The sequence below is a fragment of the Pleurodeles waltl genome, chromosome 3_1, assembly GCF_031143425.1.
Source record: "Pleurodeles waltl isolate 20211129_DDA chromosome 3_1, aPleWal1.hap1.20221129, whole genome shotgun sequence".
Taxonomy (NCBI): domain Eukaryota; kingdom Metazoa; phylum Chordata; class Amphibia; order Caudata; family Salamandridae; genus Pleurodeles; species Pleurodeles waltl.
In genome coordinates, this window is record NC_090440.1 from 1,398,758,253 (window position 1) to 1,398,771,226 (window position 12,974).

The 12,974-nt window shown below is 43.6% G+C and overlaps 1 protein-coding gene and 1 long non-coding RNA gene across 4 annotated transcripts in view; one reads left to right on the forward strand and one right to left on the reverse strand.

Annotated features, from left to right (window-relative positions):
- LOC138285238 (NXPE family member 4-like) overlaps positions 1-12,974 on the reverse strand; it is a 116,768-nt gene that overhangs the window by 102,832 nt on the left and 962 nt on the right. Inside the window, exon 1 of one of the 3 annotated variants that reach the window (XM_069224931.1) lies at positions 3,016-5,313. The exons of the other annotated variants lie outside the window; for them this stretch is intronic. Within the exon in view, the coding sequence (XP_069081032.1) occupies positions 3,016-3,442 (427 nt within the window). The 5' untranslated portion in view covers positions 3,443-5,313. Of the gene's footprint in view, positions 1-3,015; positions 5,314-12,974 lie in introns of those variants that run through there. 3 annotated transcript variants of the gene reach the window in all.
- LOC138285241 (uncharacterized) overlaps positions 1-12,974 on the forward strand; it is a 93,379-nt gene that overhangs the window by 10,379 nt on the left and 70,026 nt on the right. The window lies entirely within an intron of this gene.

Below are 12,974 nucleotides of genomic sequence, written 5' to 3' on the forward strand. Positions count from 1 at the left end.
CTGTGAGGGGTGTATGTAAGAACTTGTCCCATCTGGACTTTGCTTGTGTTATTTCTGGACAGGCCTGTAGTCTGTGGTATATCCAGGAGATGCTTGTTTGCGCACCAGCGCCTGTTATCAATTTGTGCAGTGTGGGTGATGTTGGTGGTTCTGAATTACCTTGGCCCCATGTTTTACGTATTAGCCCTTTAAGTGCCCCTTGTGTAATGAATCCGCCCGATCCTAGAGTGTAAGTCTCTGTGAGTTTCATATATGAGATAAACTGGTCATCATCAAACAGGTCACCAACCTGTTGTATGCCTTTTGTAGTCCATGTCACTAGACCCGGTCTGCCGAGTAGTTTATTTATCCCTGGTATAGCTAGTAGTGGAATCTTAGGTGAGTATAATGGTGTGTGGGCACCCTTTGATACATAGCGATTCCATGTACGTTCGGGTACTGTTACTAGAATGTTGTTGTGAGACGAGAGGGGTTTGCGCCCTATGAGCCAGCCTAGCACCTCTGTGCGTCCCAGTTGTGATCTCACTTTGTATCCCTCTGGGTTTAGGGGGACCTGTAGCCAGGTCATGATCCAGTGTAGTTGTGCTGCTGCATAATAGAGTTCAAATTGTGGTGCGCCCATACCCCCTTTCTCTATTGGGAGGTAGAGCTTGGTCATGGCTACTCTTCTACGTCCGTTGGCTCATATCAGTTCAGTCAGCAACTTAGTTAGTTGTGCGAGAAGTGTTTTTGGTAGTATGAGTGGTAGCGCAGCAAAGTAGTACAGTAGATGGGGGAGCACAATCATTTTGGCCAAGGCTATTCTTCCCATGGGCGAGAGGGGCAAGGAACACCAAAAGGGTATGGAGTTTTTTATTGATCTGATTACTCTGTCTAAGTTACCTTCTTTTAAGTCAGAGGCGCTATGGTAAATGTGGACCCCTAGATATTTAAAAGTTGTGTGTTCCCATTTTAGGTCGTTGTTGATTGTCGTGTTATCATGTAGTTCTGGGGATGGTCGCATGGGGAATATGCATGATTTGGTCCAATTAACACGTAAGCCGGACAAGGCCCTGTAAGTATTAAGTAGGTGTAATATGTGTGGAAGGGATTCGGTATAGTTGCGTAGGTATATTAATGCATCATCTGCATACAAAGAGATGATGCGGAATTCCACTCCATTTAGGATGCCGCATCCTGCTGCTTCGTTGCGCAGTTTCGCTGCAAGGGGTTCTATTGCTAATGCGAACAGTAGTGATGATAATGGGCAACCCTGTCGCGTGCCTCTACCTATGTCAAATTTCTCTGATATGATAGCGCCGGTTTTGACTTGTGCTTTAGGGTTAGTGTATATTATGGATATCCAGCGCATGAATCTTGCGCCGAATCCCATTTTTTGTAATGTTGCCATCAGAAAGAGCCAACCCAACATGTCAAAGGCTTTTTCCACGTCTAGTGAGGCCACCACACGGGAGTGATCCAGCTCGGAGGTCTCGGTCATGATGCGTAGTAAGTCTCGGATGTTGACGAAGGTATTACGTCCGGGTATAAAGCCGGATTGGTCTGTCCTCAGTGGTAGGAGGCGGTTTGCCAGTATTTGCCCTAGTATTTTGTAGTCTGAGTTTAATAAGGTTAAGGGTTGGTAGGAGCGAACGTTCAAGGGGTCGGGGCCTTTTTTATGTAGGACTACGATTGTCGCCTCACATTGTGATTCTGTGAGTTGTCCATTTTCGTATGCCTCTTGCAACATTGTTTGGAATGGCATGATTGTCTGTAGCGTGAAGGTCTGGTAATATTCAATGGGAAGCCCATCTGTCCCTGGGGTTTTGTTGTGTGTCAGCTGTTTTAATGCCTGTAGTATCTCCTCCCTTTCAATGGGCTTGTCTAGATCTATTATTTGTTCTGTGTGGAGTCGCGTCAGTGGGGTGTGGCGGAAGAACTCTGCCAGTTGTGCCGGTTGTGGAGGGGGTTCAGCTTTGTATAGTGTGCTGTAATATTGTTTGAAGGCGTCGTTAATCTCTAGTTGTGTGTTTACTATCGTGCCTGTATCTTGCTTAATGGCGTTTATGGGAGTGGCTCTTTGCGTCCCATTTGCTAGCCATGCTAGCCTTCTACTAGAGCGATCGCCTTCAGCGTGTAGGCGCGCTGTGTAGTGTCGGTAATCGAATTTTCGCAAGCTGGTCTCAGTTGCGTTCCACTGTTTTTTAAGGTTATTTAATTCGTTGCTGTTGACTTTACCCGAAGCTAGTTCGCATTCCTTATTTCGTATTTTCCCTTCAATGTCATGTAGCTCTGTATTCAGTTCCCGACGAACCCCACCTGCCAATGCCATACACATGCCCCTCATTACTACTTTGTGTCCGTCCCATTCCGTTGCATGTGATATAGTTGTCTTTGTGTTTATTGCAAAGTAGGATTCTATTTCTTCTGCTATTTTAACTCGGAAGGGGGGATCGCGTAGCAGGGTGGTTTGTAGGCGCCATGTAGGGATTTGTGTCGGCTGTCTGACCCATTTTAGTGTTCCCATTAAACCTGATAAGGTTTTAGCCATGTACGATGCGCTGTGTATCATGTGTGTTAACCTAGTTGAGCATAGCAGCAGGTCTATTCTCGTATGGAGTTGGTTCACCAGTGAATAAAAGGAGTATTCTTTATCTGTATGGTGTAAGCGTCTCCATACATCTTGTAATTCCCTTTCGTGCATCCAGTTGCTAAGTGCTCGAGATAAGTTCCTGCACTGGGCGTCTTTTATTGGGGGATGCGATCTGTCCATTGACACCTCTATTACGCTATTAAAATCCCCACCCCAGATAGTGAGTGTGGTTGGGTCATATGGGATTTGTGTGGTAGCGGTCCGAAGGAACTCTCCTTGTCCTGTATTGGGCGCGTATATCCCAATTGTTGTTAGCTGTCTTCCATCTAGTTCTCTGACCAGGCAGGTGTATCTAACATTATTATCTACGTGCACGTCTTGAATTGCATATGGAACACCAGGGGCGATCCATATTTGTTGTGCTGTAACAGTTATGCAGGTACCTGAGTTTGTGCGGTGGAAGTCCTGGCCTGTTGCTTTAGAGGTCATCTGCTGAACGTGAGTGAACATTGGGCCGGTGGTTAGCAGCGACGTGAATAGGCCATGTTGACTACTCGTTGTGTCGGAGTCCGAGTTGTTGGTGTCTTGGTTGGATTGTGGCTGTATGTACGAGAATCTGTTCACTACTTTTAAAGCTTTTAAAGCTTGAGCTTGCTCATCCGCTGCTTGTGATTTAGTTGGGCCTGATTCAGTCCTGAGCTTTGATCTTTTTTTGCGGCGCGGTTGTTGAGTTAACCATTCTTTTTGTACTTGGATTTCGGCTGTGGGGTCTACAAGTCCTTTTGCGTGTATCCAAGTCCATGCGTCTTCTGATGTTTGGAATATGTGAGATCTTTCGCCATCCACCACTCGCAGTCTGGACGGGTACATTAGGGAGTATGAAATTTTTTTGTCTCTTAGTACTTGCTTTGCTGAGTTGAAGGTGGCGCGTTTGCGTTGTACTTCGGCAGTGTAGTCTGGGTAAGCCGTGATTTTTGTATTTTCTATGTCTATTGGGCCAGATGTGCTAAAGTCCTTTAATACCTGGGCTCTGTCCCGGTAGTTTAAGAATCTCACTATTAGTGGTCATGGAGGGACGCCTGGGCGGGAAGGGCCCCCTGGGGTTCAGTGTGCACGTTCAACTAGTAAGCTAGTAAGAGTGGTGGGGTCTCTTTTGTGAATATGTTTTCTTTGAGACAAATTTCTAGGAATGACTGCATTTGGGAGTTCGATCTTCTCAGGGAACCCAAGGAATCTCACATTATTGCGGCGTGAGTGGCCTTCTGCTTCATCAGCATGTTTGTGCAGGCATAATATTTCAGATTCCTGGTGCTGAAGTCGAAGTTTCATTTCTACGATGTCTGGTTGTGTCGTGTTGAGGGTTGTTTCTACTGTAGTGACCCTATCTGCTAGCTTCCGGTGTTCCATACGAAGGATATTAACTTCGGCCACCACTGTGTCTATTTTGCCCTCTAGTGATGTTCTGGTGTCGAGGACTGCTTGAAGTACTTTCTCCATTTGTGTGGAGTGGGCAGCTAGTGTCTCTGTCACTTTGTGTAAAGCGTTTGAGTGGTGTTCTGTGTCCATTTCTAGTGATGGAACTGTGGTCTGGCTTCAAGTTGAGCCCTTTGGGGTTTCGGTTTCACCATGCTTATATCTGTTTTAGGTTCGTTGCGCATCGATTTGAAGTCCAGCGTGTGCTTCGCTTTGTGTTTTGTGGAAACTACAGGTTTTTCGCAGGTCATCAAGTGATCAGTACAATGCAATGCAAGAGTGCCGATTTATTTTAGCCCTGGGTGCACCGGTTCTCGTGAGTTGTTGCTTTCAGCTGGGTGAGTTCGAAGAGCTCTTCATTCGGGGGGAAATCTGCCCCGTATCATCAGCAGTGCGGCGTGGTGCGGGCAGGTGCAGGGGTGAGAGTGCCCTTAAGCTGTTGTATTATGTGAGGCTGAATTGGGCTATAGTCCCCAACCGGGCTACTATCGCGTGTACTTTGTAGGAGTCACTTTTTGTGGTCCTCCTGACTGGGTTTGTGTTCGTGCTACCTAGTACCGGCACAACGCGTGCTCCCCGGAGCGACCCTTCGCGTCCCTTGGGTCTCATGGGACGGTCTTCGTTGCAGATGGGCCCCTGCTCGGTTTTAAGAGAAGTTTTTCTTTTTCTTTTTTTCCCCTTTCTTTGTTTTATTTTGTTTTTCCCGCCTTTTTATGCCTCTCTCCATGTCCTGACCTTATTTGCTCTTGGAAGTGCTCGTCGTCGTACTCGATCAGTACAGAGTTCTTTGACACCGGTGAATTCAGCAGAGCTACTCCGCGTTCTTGCCTTTAGTTGCGGTGCCGGGTCGACCCGCAGCTAGGCGGCCGCGTCGTCCGTCCCTCCGAGGTGCTCCGGCCGTCTGCTCAGGTCGGGTGCCCCGCCTTGGCGTTTCGCCACATGTACATGTCGCAGACCGCAGCAGGAGCCCGAGACCCCGACAGCCTCTCGCTCCGGGAGTTTTCCGGGTCCGACTGTCGACCTCACCAGTGCCGGCGGTCGGGTTGTGTCTGAGCTTGGGAGGGCCCGGGCGCCACTCCGCCCCCGGCGCGATCACCGTCCGGTTCGCGTTTATGGTGACGCAGATCTTCTCTGGCCGGCCTGTGTTATGTTATGCATCACGGCGCACTCAGTTCTTTATATTTCAAGTCAGAGAGCGCAGGAATTAGGCGCTTTTACAGGATCTTTTCTTGGGCTGTGAGCGGAGCTCTCTGCTGAACGTCCTCTCACGTCGCCATCTTGGACACGCCCCCATGGCAGATTGATAAAAACAAATATTAAAATCTGTTTTGATGTGTTCCAAGTTCATTACATATTATTAGCAATGAAAATAGGTATACTAAAGCTAAAACTACTTTAAATAAGAGCATAAAGAAGGCCTGAAAACATGACCCATTAAAAGGGCTGCTGCAAACAAGTTAGCAAGAATGTTTTATTAAAAAGCTGTGTGGCGAATAAAGTGGCTTGAAAGGGGAAAAAGACAGACAGAGGTTTTTGGAGGTTGAAAACTAATCAATAGCATAAAGACATTGAGAGCTCAAGGCCCAGATGGGCTATCAGCATTGATCTTACAGACAACCCCTTCATTATGAGCCAAAGTATTACCTTCCCTATGTGATGCTGTAATGAAAGAAAATAGGCTGCTGGAGTCCTGATGTGGAAGTATTAGAGCACCAATTCATAACAAACATTTGCAATGCAATAAGTCTAGCATTTTCTTGAGTTAGAGCTACTGGCATTGTAAATTCATAACTGGACTTTTCTTGCCACATAAATTGGTCAACCCTACCTCATAATTTCATCTTTTCGTGCCATATAATTTCAGTGGCCCAGCATTTAACTAAAGCGCTTCCATTTACCTTCTTCCTCTATCTTAAAACATATACAATTATCATATAAACCTTTATCAGAAATAAACTTTTGGAATTAGAGTGTAGTGCTCAAAACACCATAACAAAAATATCATTTGGGACGGACTGGAGAGTGAAAGGAATGAGGGAGTCGGGAGTAAAGATGGAAAGGACAAGTGGCGAAGTAACAGTGTCATGGGCCATGGAGTAAGAAAGGAAACTGGTTGACTGCAATTTCGATATGAAAATACAGCAGTAAATAGAGTTGAGTGAGGTCCACAGGTCTCTGGACCCTGGTGTCAATGCACCTGTTGCTACATTGATAAGAGAAGTGAAAGGAATATAACAGACAAAAGGAAGACAGAGCAGGGGTTGCAAAGAAACGAAAGAAGGAAAAGAAAGAACGAGAAAATGAAAACACAACTAAAAAGAAATAGAGCTAACGTGTAAGACAAAAGAAAAAAGGGAAGGAAGCTAGCGAACGAAAGATAAAGAGGAAAAAATAAATAAAGAAGTGTGAAAAGAAAGAGAAAAATTTACATTAGAGAAAAAGAGAGATGTGAGAGAAACGAGCAGCAAAAGAAGTAGGGCATGTATGTATTGACACATTTTTTACGGACACAGAATAGAAAAAACACTTTAACACTTCGGGTCCAGACAAGTAACTTGTGGCTTCCACATACAGACATGAAAAAGAGGGATCTATAGTAAAGCGTGAATTGACAGACAAAAATAAGAAAAACACCAGAGAAAGGAAGGAAGAAAGATCTAAAAAAAAAAGTGAAAGGACGCATAGCGAGTCAAAGGAAAGAGAAAATAAGAAAAACAAAGAAAGAATGAAGGGAAGAGAAAAAATATTGTGAAAGAATGATCACCTGATGAAGAAAAAAGAGAGAGAGGTACAAAACAAGGAAAGAAATAACCAAGTTGTGGGGAGGTTGAAAGAGGAGGTAGCAAGAATAAGAGGGAAATAAAAAAGGGAAAGTAGTAGAAATAGGCAGTTGAAAGAAAGAGCAAAACTGTTATTGTGTGGATTTTAAGAGCTTGAAAGAGAAAACTGGAGGAGAAAGAAAACATTGACAGTAAACAGAGTAAAGGGAACAGAGTGAGACATGTGAAACAGACCCTCCCAAGTAAATGGCAGCTAAGAATAGATTTAATTGGCTCCCCCATGTCCTCAAACAGAAGTCAGAGTGTGGAACAGCAGGGGGCACTGTAGAACAGCAGGAGGTGCATTAGCAGAGTTGTATGTGAACCCCAATACAGCAACATTGGGGTGCTTGAGATCAGGATTCAGGGTATAGACAGAGCTGTGTCCCGGCCTAGTGCTGGAATAACAGAAAGGCAGAGGGTGAGGAATGAGAAACGGAGCGCCGTGTAATTCCTGGTATTGGAATAATGGGGCGCTTCAGGTTGGGGTTAAAGTGCAGTGATCAGAGTTGTATGTGGGCTGCGGTACTGGAATAGTAGCGGGCACAAAAGGTCAGAAGTGAGGTATGTTAATGGAGCTATGTGTGGAGCCTAGTATTGGTGTGCCCGTGTTGCCGAGTGTTAGCCTGGAGGTGCCCTGGTGAAGCTGCGAGTGGGACTGACTATTAGAATTGATCTGCTGTAATGGAACTGTATGTGAAATGGAACTGTATGTGAGCAGGGTCCCAGTATAGGAAAGGAAGTGATCTTGCGGGGGTAGAACAGAGGCGCACTGATGGAGCTGCGCCCAAGGTCCTAGTCTGGAACAGCAGACTGTACTGACTGCAAGAACTGAGGTGCCTTGGCAGACAGTGTGTGTGGGGTTCTGGCCCAGCTGAGGGCTTGGAGTGTGTGAACTGCATTGCACTGATAAGAACTGCGCCTGAGGTCCCAGTACTGGAGCAGCAGAGTGTACTGACTGCAAGAACTGAGGGGTTCTGGCAGACAGCATGTGTGGGGTTCCTGGCACTGGCACGGCTGAGGGCTTGGAGTATGTGAACTGAGGTGCACTGATGGAGCTACATCCGAGGTCCCAGTACTGGAGCAGAAATAACTGAGGTGCTTTGGCAGACAGCGTGTGTGGGGTTCTGGCACGGCTGAGGGCTTGGAGTGTGTGAACTGCGGTGCACTGATGGAGCTTTCACCTGAGGTCCCAGTACTGGAGCAGCAAGAACTAAGGTGCTCTGGCAGACAGCGTGTGGGGTTGTGGCACCGGCATGGCTGAGGCTTTAGAGTGTGTCAACTGCGGTGTACTGATATAGCTGCGCCGAAGGTCCCAGTACTGGAGCAGCAAAGTGTACTGACTGCAAGAACTGAGGTGCTTGGGCAGAGAGCGTGTGTGGGGTTCGTGGCACTGGCACGGCTGAGGGCTTGAAGTGTGTGAACTGCAGTGCACTGATGGAGCTACGCACGAGGTCCCACTACTGGAGCAGCAGGGTGTACTGACTGCAAGAACTGAGGTGCTCTGGCAGACAGCATGTGTGGGCTTTGTGGCGCTGGCATGGCTGAGGGCTTGGAGTGTGTGAACTGAGGTGCACTGATGGAGCTGCAGTCTAGATCCCAGTACTGGAGCAGCAGAATGTACTGACTGCAAGAACTGAAGTGCTCTGGCAGACAGCATGTGTGGGATTCCTGGCACTAGCACGGCTGAGGGCTTGGAGTGTGTGAACTGAGGTGCACTGATGGAGCTACGAATGGGATCCCAGTATGCAGCAGAAGTAGGCACTGTCTCTAAGGATTTCAGAGCCCTGGTTCTTAGGCTATAAGCAATTACAAGTGATCCTCTGCCCTTGCTCAGACTAATGACACAGAAACTAGCATATGAAATAGTTGGAAGCGCACCGACGAAATATTCTTAAAAGTATACAAGTGGTTGTATGCTTACGCTCGACCTACAAAGGGCCCAAGAGACTGTCTTGAAAATTATACAATAACCACACTCTTAGATACACTAATTAAGATATATGCAAAATTGCTGTTGAACCATTTAGAGGATTGGGTTGACGGAAAAAATATTCTGCTTATTACGCAGATTGGTTTTAGGAAGTCTCACTCTACAATTGATAGAAAACCTGCATTAAAGTTGCTAGTGGAGAAATATTCTTGATTTAAGCCTTAGGGATTGAATGTGACATACATTGATTTGTCATCTGCCTTTGATACCATGAACCGACAAAAACTGGAAAAAAGATGGTAGACTGGGGGATTCCAGAGGGCTTATTTGCTTTGGCAGTTATGCTGCATGAAAATTCATGGACACAAATAGAGCTGAGGAGTAGAATAACCCTCACTAAGAAAACTGAAACTCCAAATGGTTTATAGGAAAGTTGCATGCTGGCTACTCTTTCTTTTTCTTTTTCTATAGCAGATATCCCAGATTATTTGATTTAAAGGGAGGTCCTTCCCACCAAAGTTGAGTCAAGCGGAAATGCCATATCTGTTTTACACAGATGATAACATTATTATGGATCTTACAATTGTAGGTATGCAGAGGTTACTGCAGGCTTTTGCAGATTATTGTGCTGAGAATGACTTGATAGCTAATGTGATAAAACCTAAAGCCATCTCATTTGTGTTGAAATGGCCCACAAAGCCAAAATATAAATTGTGGTTCAGTGGGCAAAGGGTCCAGTTTGTACAAGCACATAAGTATTTGGGCATAACGTTTAGCAGGAATCTCAGTTTTAAACATCATTTTAGAGTGCAGGAACAGAGGAGCAAAACAGTGGCACGTGCACTGAGTAGGGTGGACAGGGAACTGGGACACAACTCCGTGGTGTGTTGAGAGAGACACACAACCTGAAAATTACAAATGACAAAGAAATATATGCAATGTTTGGAAGCAATTAAAATATATATTTGGAAGTTGTGGTTGTACCTTCCAATTGGGTCAGTCAACTCAGAACTGCACTTAGAATTGGTTCTCATAAATATAAAATTCAAATACTATCAGATACTTCTAAATTATTGAGAGAGAAATGCAGAAGCAGCTAAGGGTATGGTAAGGTACATTCTGAAGTCCTATTTACAGAGGGGATCCTTAACTCCATGGGTGGCATATTTGAGGAGAATCATTAAGCATGTGGACACAAAGGGAGCTTTAATCGAGTTTCTTGTTGAAAAACTGATAAGAAGAAAATAATTAAATGCTTTATCAAAGAGTCAGCCTTGTCAAGTGACTACATGGACTACGGTCAACGTCCCCAAATTGCATATATGAAGATTGTGTGTGTGTATGTAAAATGCAGCAATATTTAAAAGACATAAAGGCAAGAGGGGAAAAAAGACATATGATGAAGCTGAGATTGGAACAGGTGCTATAATCTATAGTTTGTGTGAAATCTAAAAATGCATCACTTTATTCAACAGAGTTTGTTAGGAACTACCCATTCTGTACATTTTGGAACATGGTCACTGAGTCACTTACTGTGTTTTTCCACACGTTTTTTTAACAAGAAAGTAGGGCTATACTACTACGAGATTTTAAAGCCCTGGGGATTAGGACCATATTTGTGTTGTTTAGGATTGTAATGAAATGCGGAGATTAAAGCTGTGTTGCAATTTTTCAGATAAATAACACTCCCATGATTATGACTATGGAATTAGAAGGTGGTGGTATGTATTGATGTTAAAAAATGCAACTACAAAGAAATTCTAAATTGTCGAGGTACAGTCAATGCACTTAGAGTTTGGATCTGCTGTGTTAAGTCTACAGATTATTAATGCACTTTATAGTTGGGAATGTAAAATTTGGATCTGATATGTTATGTTTATGGATCACTAATCCACTTTATAGGTAGGATCTCAAGTTCTTATGTGCACATCTGTTTAGCATTTGGAATACTGGGATTTTGGAGCTGTGAAAGCACGCCGCTCGACTACCAATGCACTTTATAACATATATGAATATTTTATAATATTTTACTTATTTGGAATATTATGAGTTTAATTGAGGTTGTGGTTGTGTATTATTAATGGGGGATGGCTATAAATATAATCACTGCGATAATAATGTTTTAAATCATTTGTAACTTGTTGGCTAATTTATGTATCTCCCTGTGGTCAGTGTGATTTACGTATGATTGTACAAAAACTGTTTTGATGTAGCCACAAATTTGGGATACTTTATGTGAATTGTTTGTAGGTGAGGTGCTGTGAATTTTGGGGAGATTAGTAAATGAAGAAGTGTTATTTCTTTTAAAAGCACTGAATGTACGTACATTGTATGAGGGTTATTGTTATTTTTTTAAAACAGTTTGTTTTGCTGTGTATATAATAAAGCTTAATAAATTAAACTTGAATCTGCATGTTATTCCCCAGAAACTAGTAAATAGGTGCTATATGTGACACCAGATATATAACTTACTCCACTGCGATAAAAAGCACCTGGATCCAGATAAATTCGATATCCGGGCCTTGAAGAGTAACAGCTGTCATAGCAGCCCTGAAAATCTAGTTATATTTCTGCGTGGCCTGAGTAAAATTGATGTCATCTTTCTGATCATAATTCCTGTGCTATCTAACTCTTCTTTCCGCTCAGAAGTAATCAACTGACAATTACTTTGTTAAGAATTAAGTGATCATTCTTAAAGCGGCTACTTCGTTCAGGGAAGTTGAAACTGCCTTACTGAAGCTATTAATTTTGTTTTCCTGACTCCTACACTGTTTTAGCCGACCAGCAAGATGTACAACTTCCTGTAATATTTCACAAAGGGACTGTGCTGTTACTGCTCTCAGCTTCGACAGCTTAGTTATTTGCTCTTTATTTTGTTGGCTGGTGGAAGAGGACAAGACAATATTGAAGTATACAGATAAATAAAGTCAATTCTTGACATAAGCCCATATATGAATATTTCAGGGGCACTTGGGTTTACAATACTTGACGCGCTCGAACTGTCACGTGACGCTCAGGCATACAGTAATTCGACATACTCAGTGATCTGACATTTACCGGCACAATACATCGACACACCCAGACAGTGTCTTGACGTGTACTAACTTGATACGCTCAAACAATAAAGTGAGACTTTAGATGTCATGTCAAATACGCATCGCAACTACAGGTACAATAACTCGATATATACAATATCTGTACAAGTTTGAACCCGGACATTATATTTAGACGTACACGGTCTCAGCATAGAAGAACAATAACATAATACATCGACATACCACAATTCGACATACTTAAATAATAACAACACTTAGACATACAATGAAATGGCATTGTATGTGCAGTAACGACACTGACATAACAATAAGACTGAACAATAACGCAACACTCAGCTGTGGAACAGTACGGCGATACATCGATGCACAATATCTTTAGATATAGAACTATTTGTTTTTCCAGTTCCACACGTGTGTAGTTCAGCCAGTCCAGATTTTTCCTGTGCATTCTAGGATATGTTGCTCAATTTATACGATGTAATCAATCGGGACTACAGCTCCCAGAATGCAAATAAAACCTATACTGGATAAGTTACTCGCTAAAGGGTCAGAAAAACTTCAGAGCTTTGTATATAACATATTAACAATAAAGAAACCGCTGGCTCAACCTCTAAATTTGGGTTAGATAGTAGCGTGCCACCTGCCATAAAGCCCACCAACGCCTCTTCAGGGGTAATAAGCGCTATAAAAATCCAATTACATTGTTATAAAATAACAGAACAACGTTTTCATATTGAGAGTATCAGTGACACAACGTACCCGATCTATAACTTAAAGTAACGCAGCACATCACGCAATGACCTGGGAAACTTGACAGCTATGCGCTTAATTGTGCAATAACGCCATATATTCGAAAAATAACATCACCGTAATTAGACATGCTCGAACATAAACACAAAACCTAGCTGTAACAAACTCGAAAACTATCAATATATCACAATACACCGACGCCCCTTAGCTCAAGTTACGAGAATAACGTGACCCTTAAAGGTACTGGACATACCCAACAGTACCACAAAACGTAGACATACCGTGACTTGATGTACATGCTCTAAGAAATACCTCAGTGAAGAGCAAGCAGACAATCACACAACTATTGCAGGCCGCGCGGCGCTGTAGGT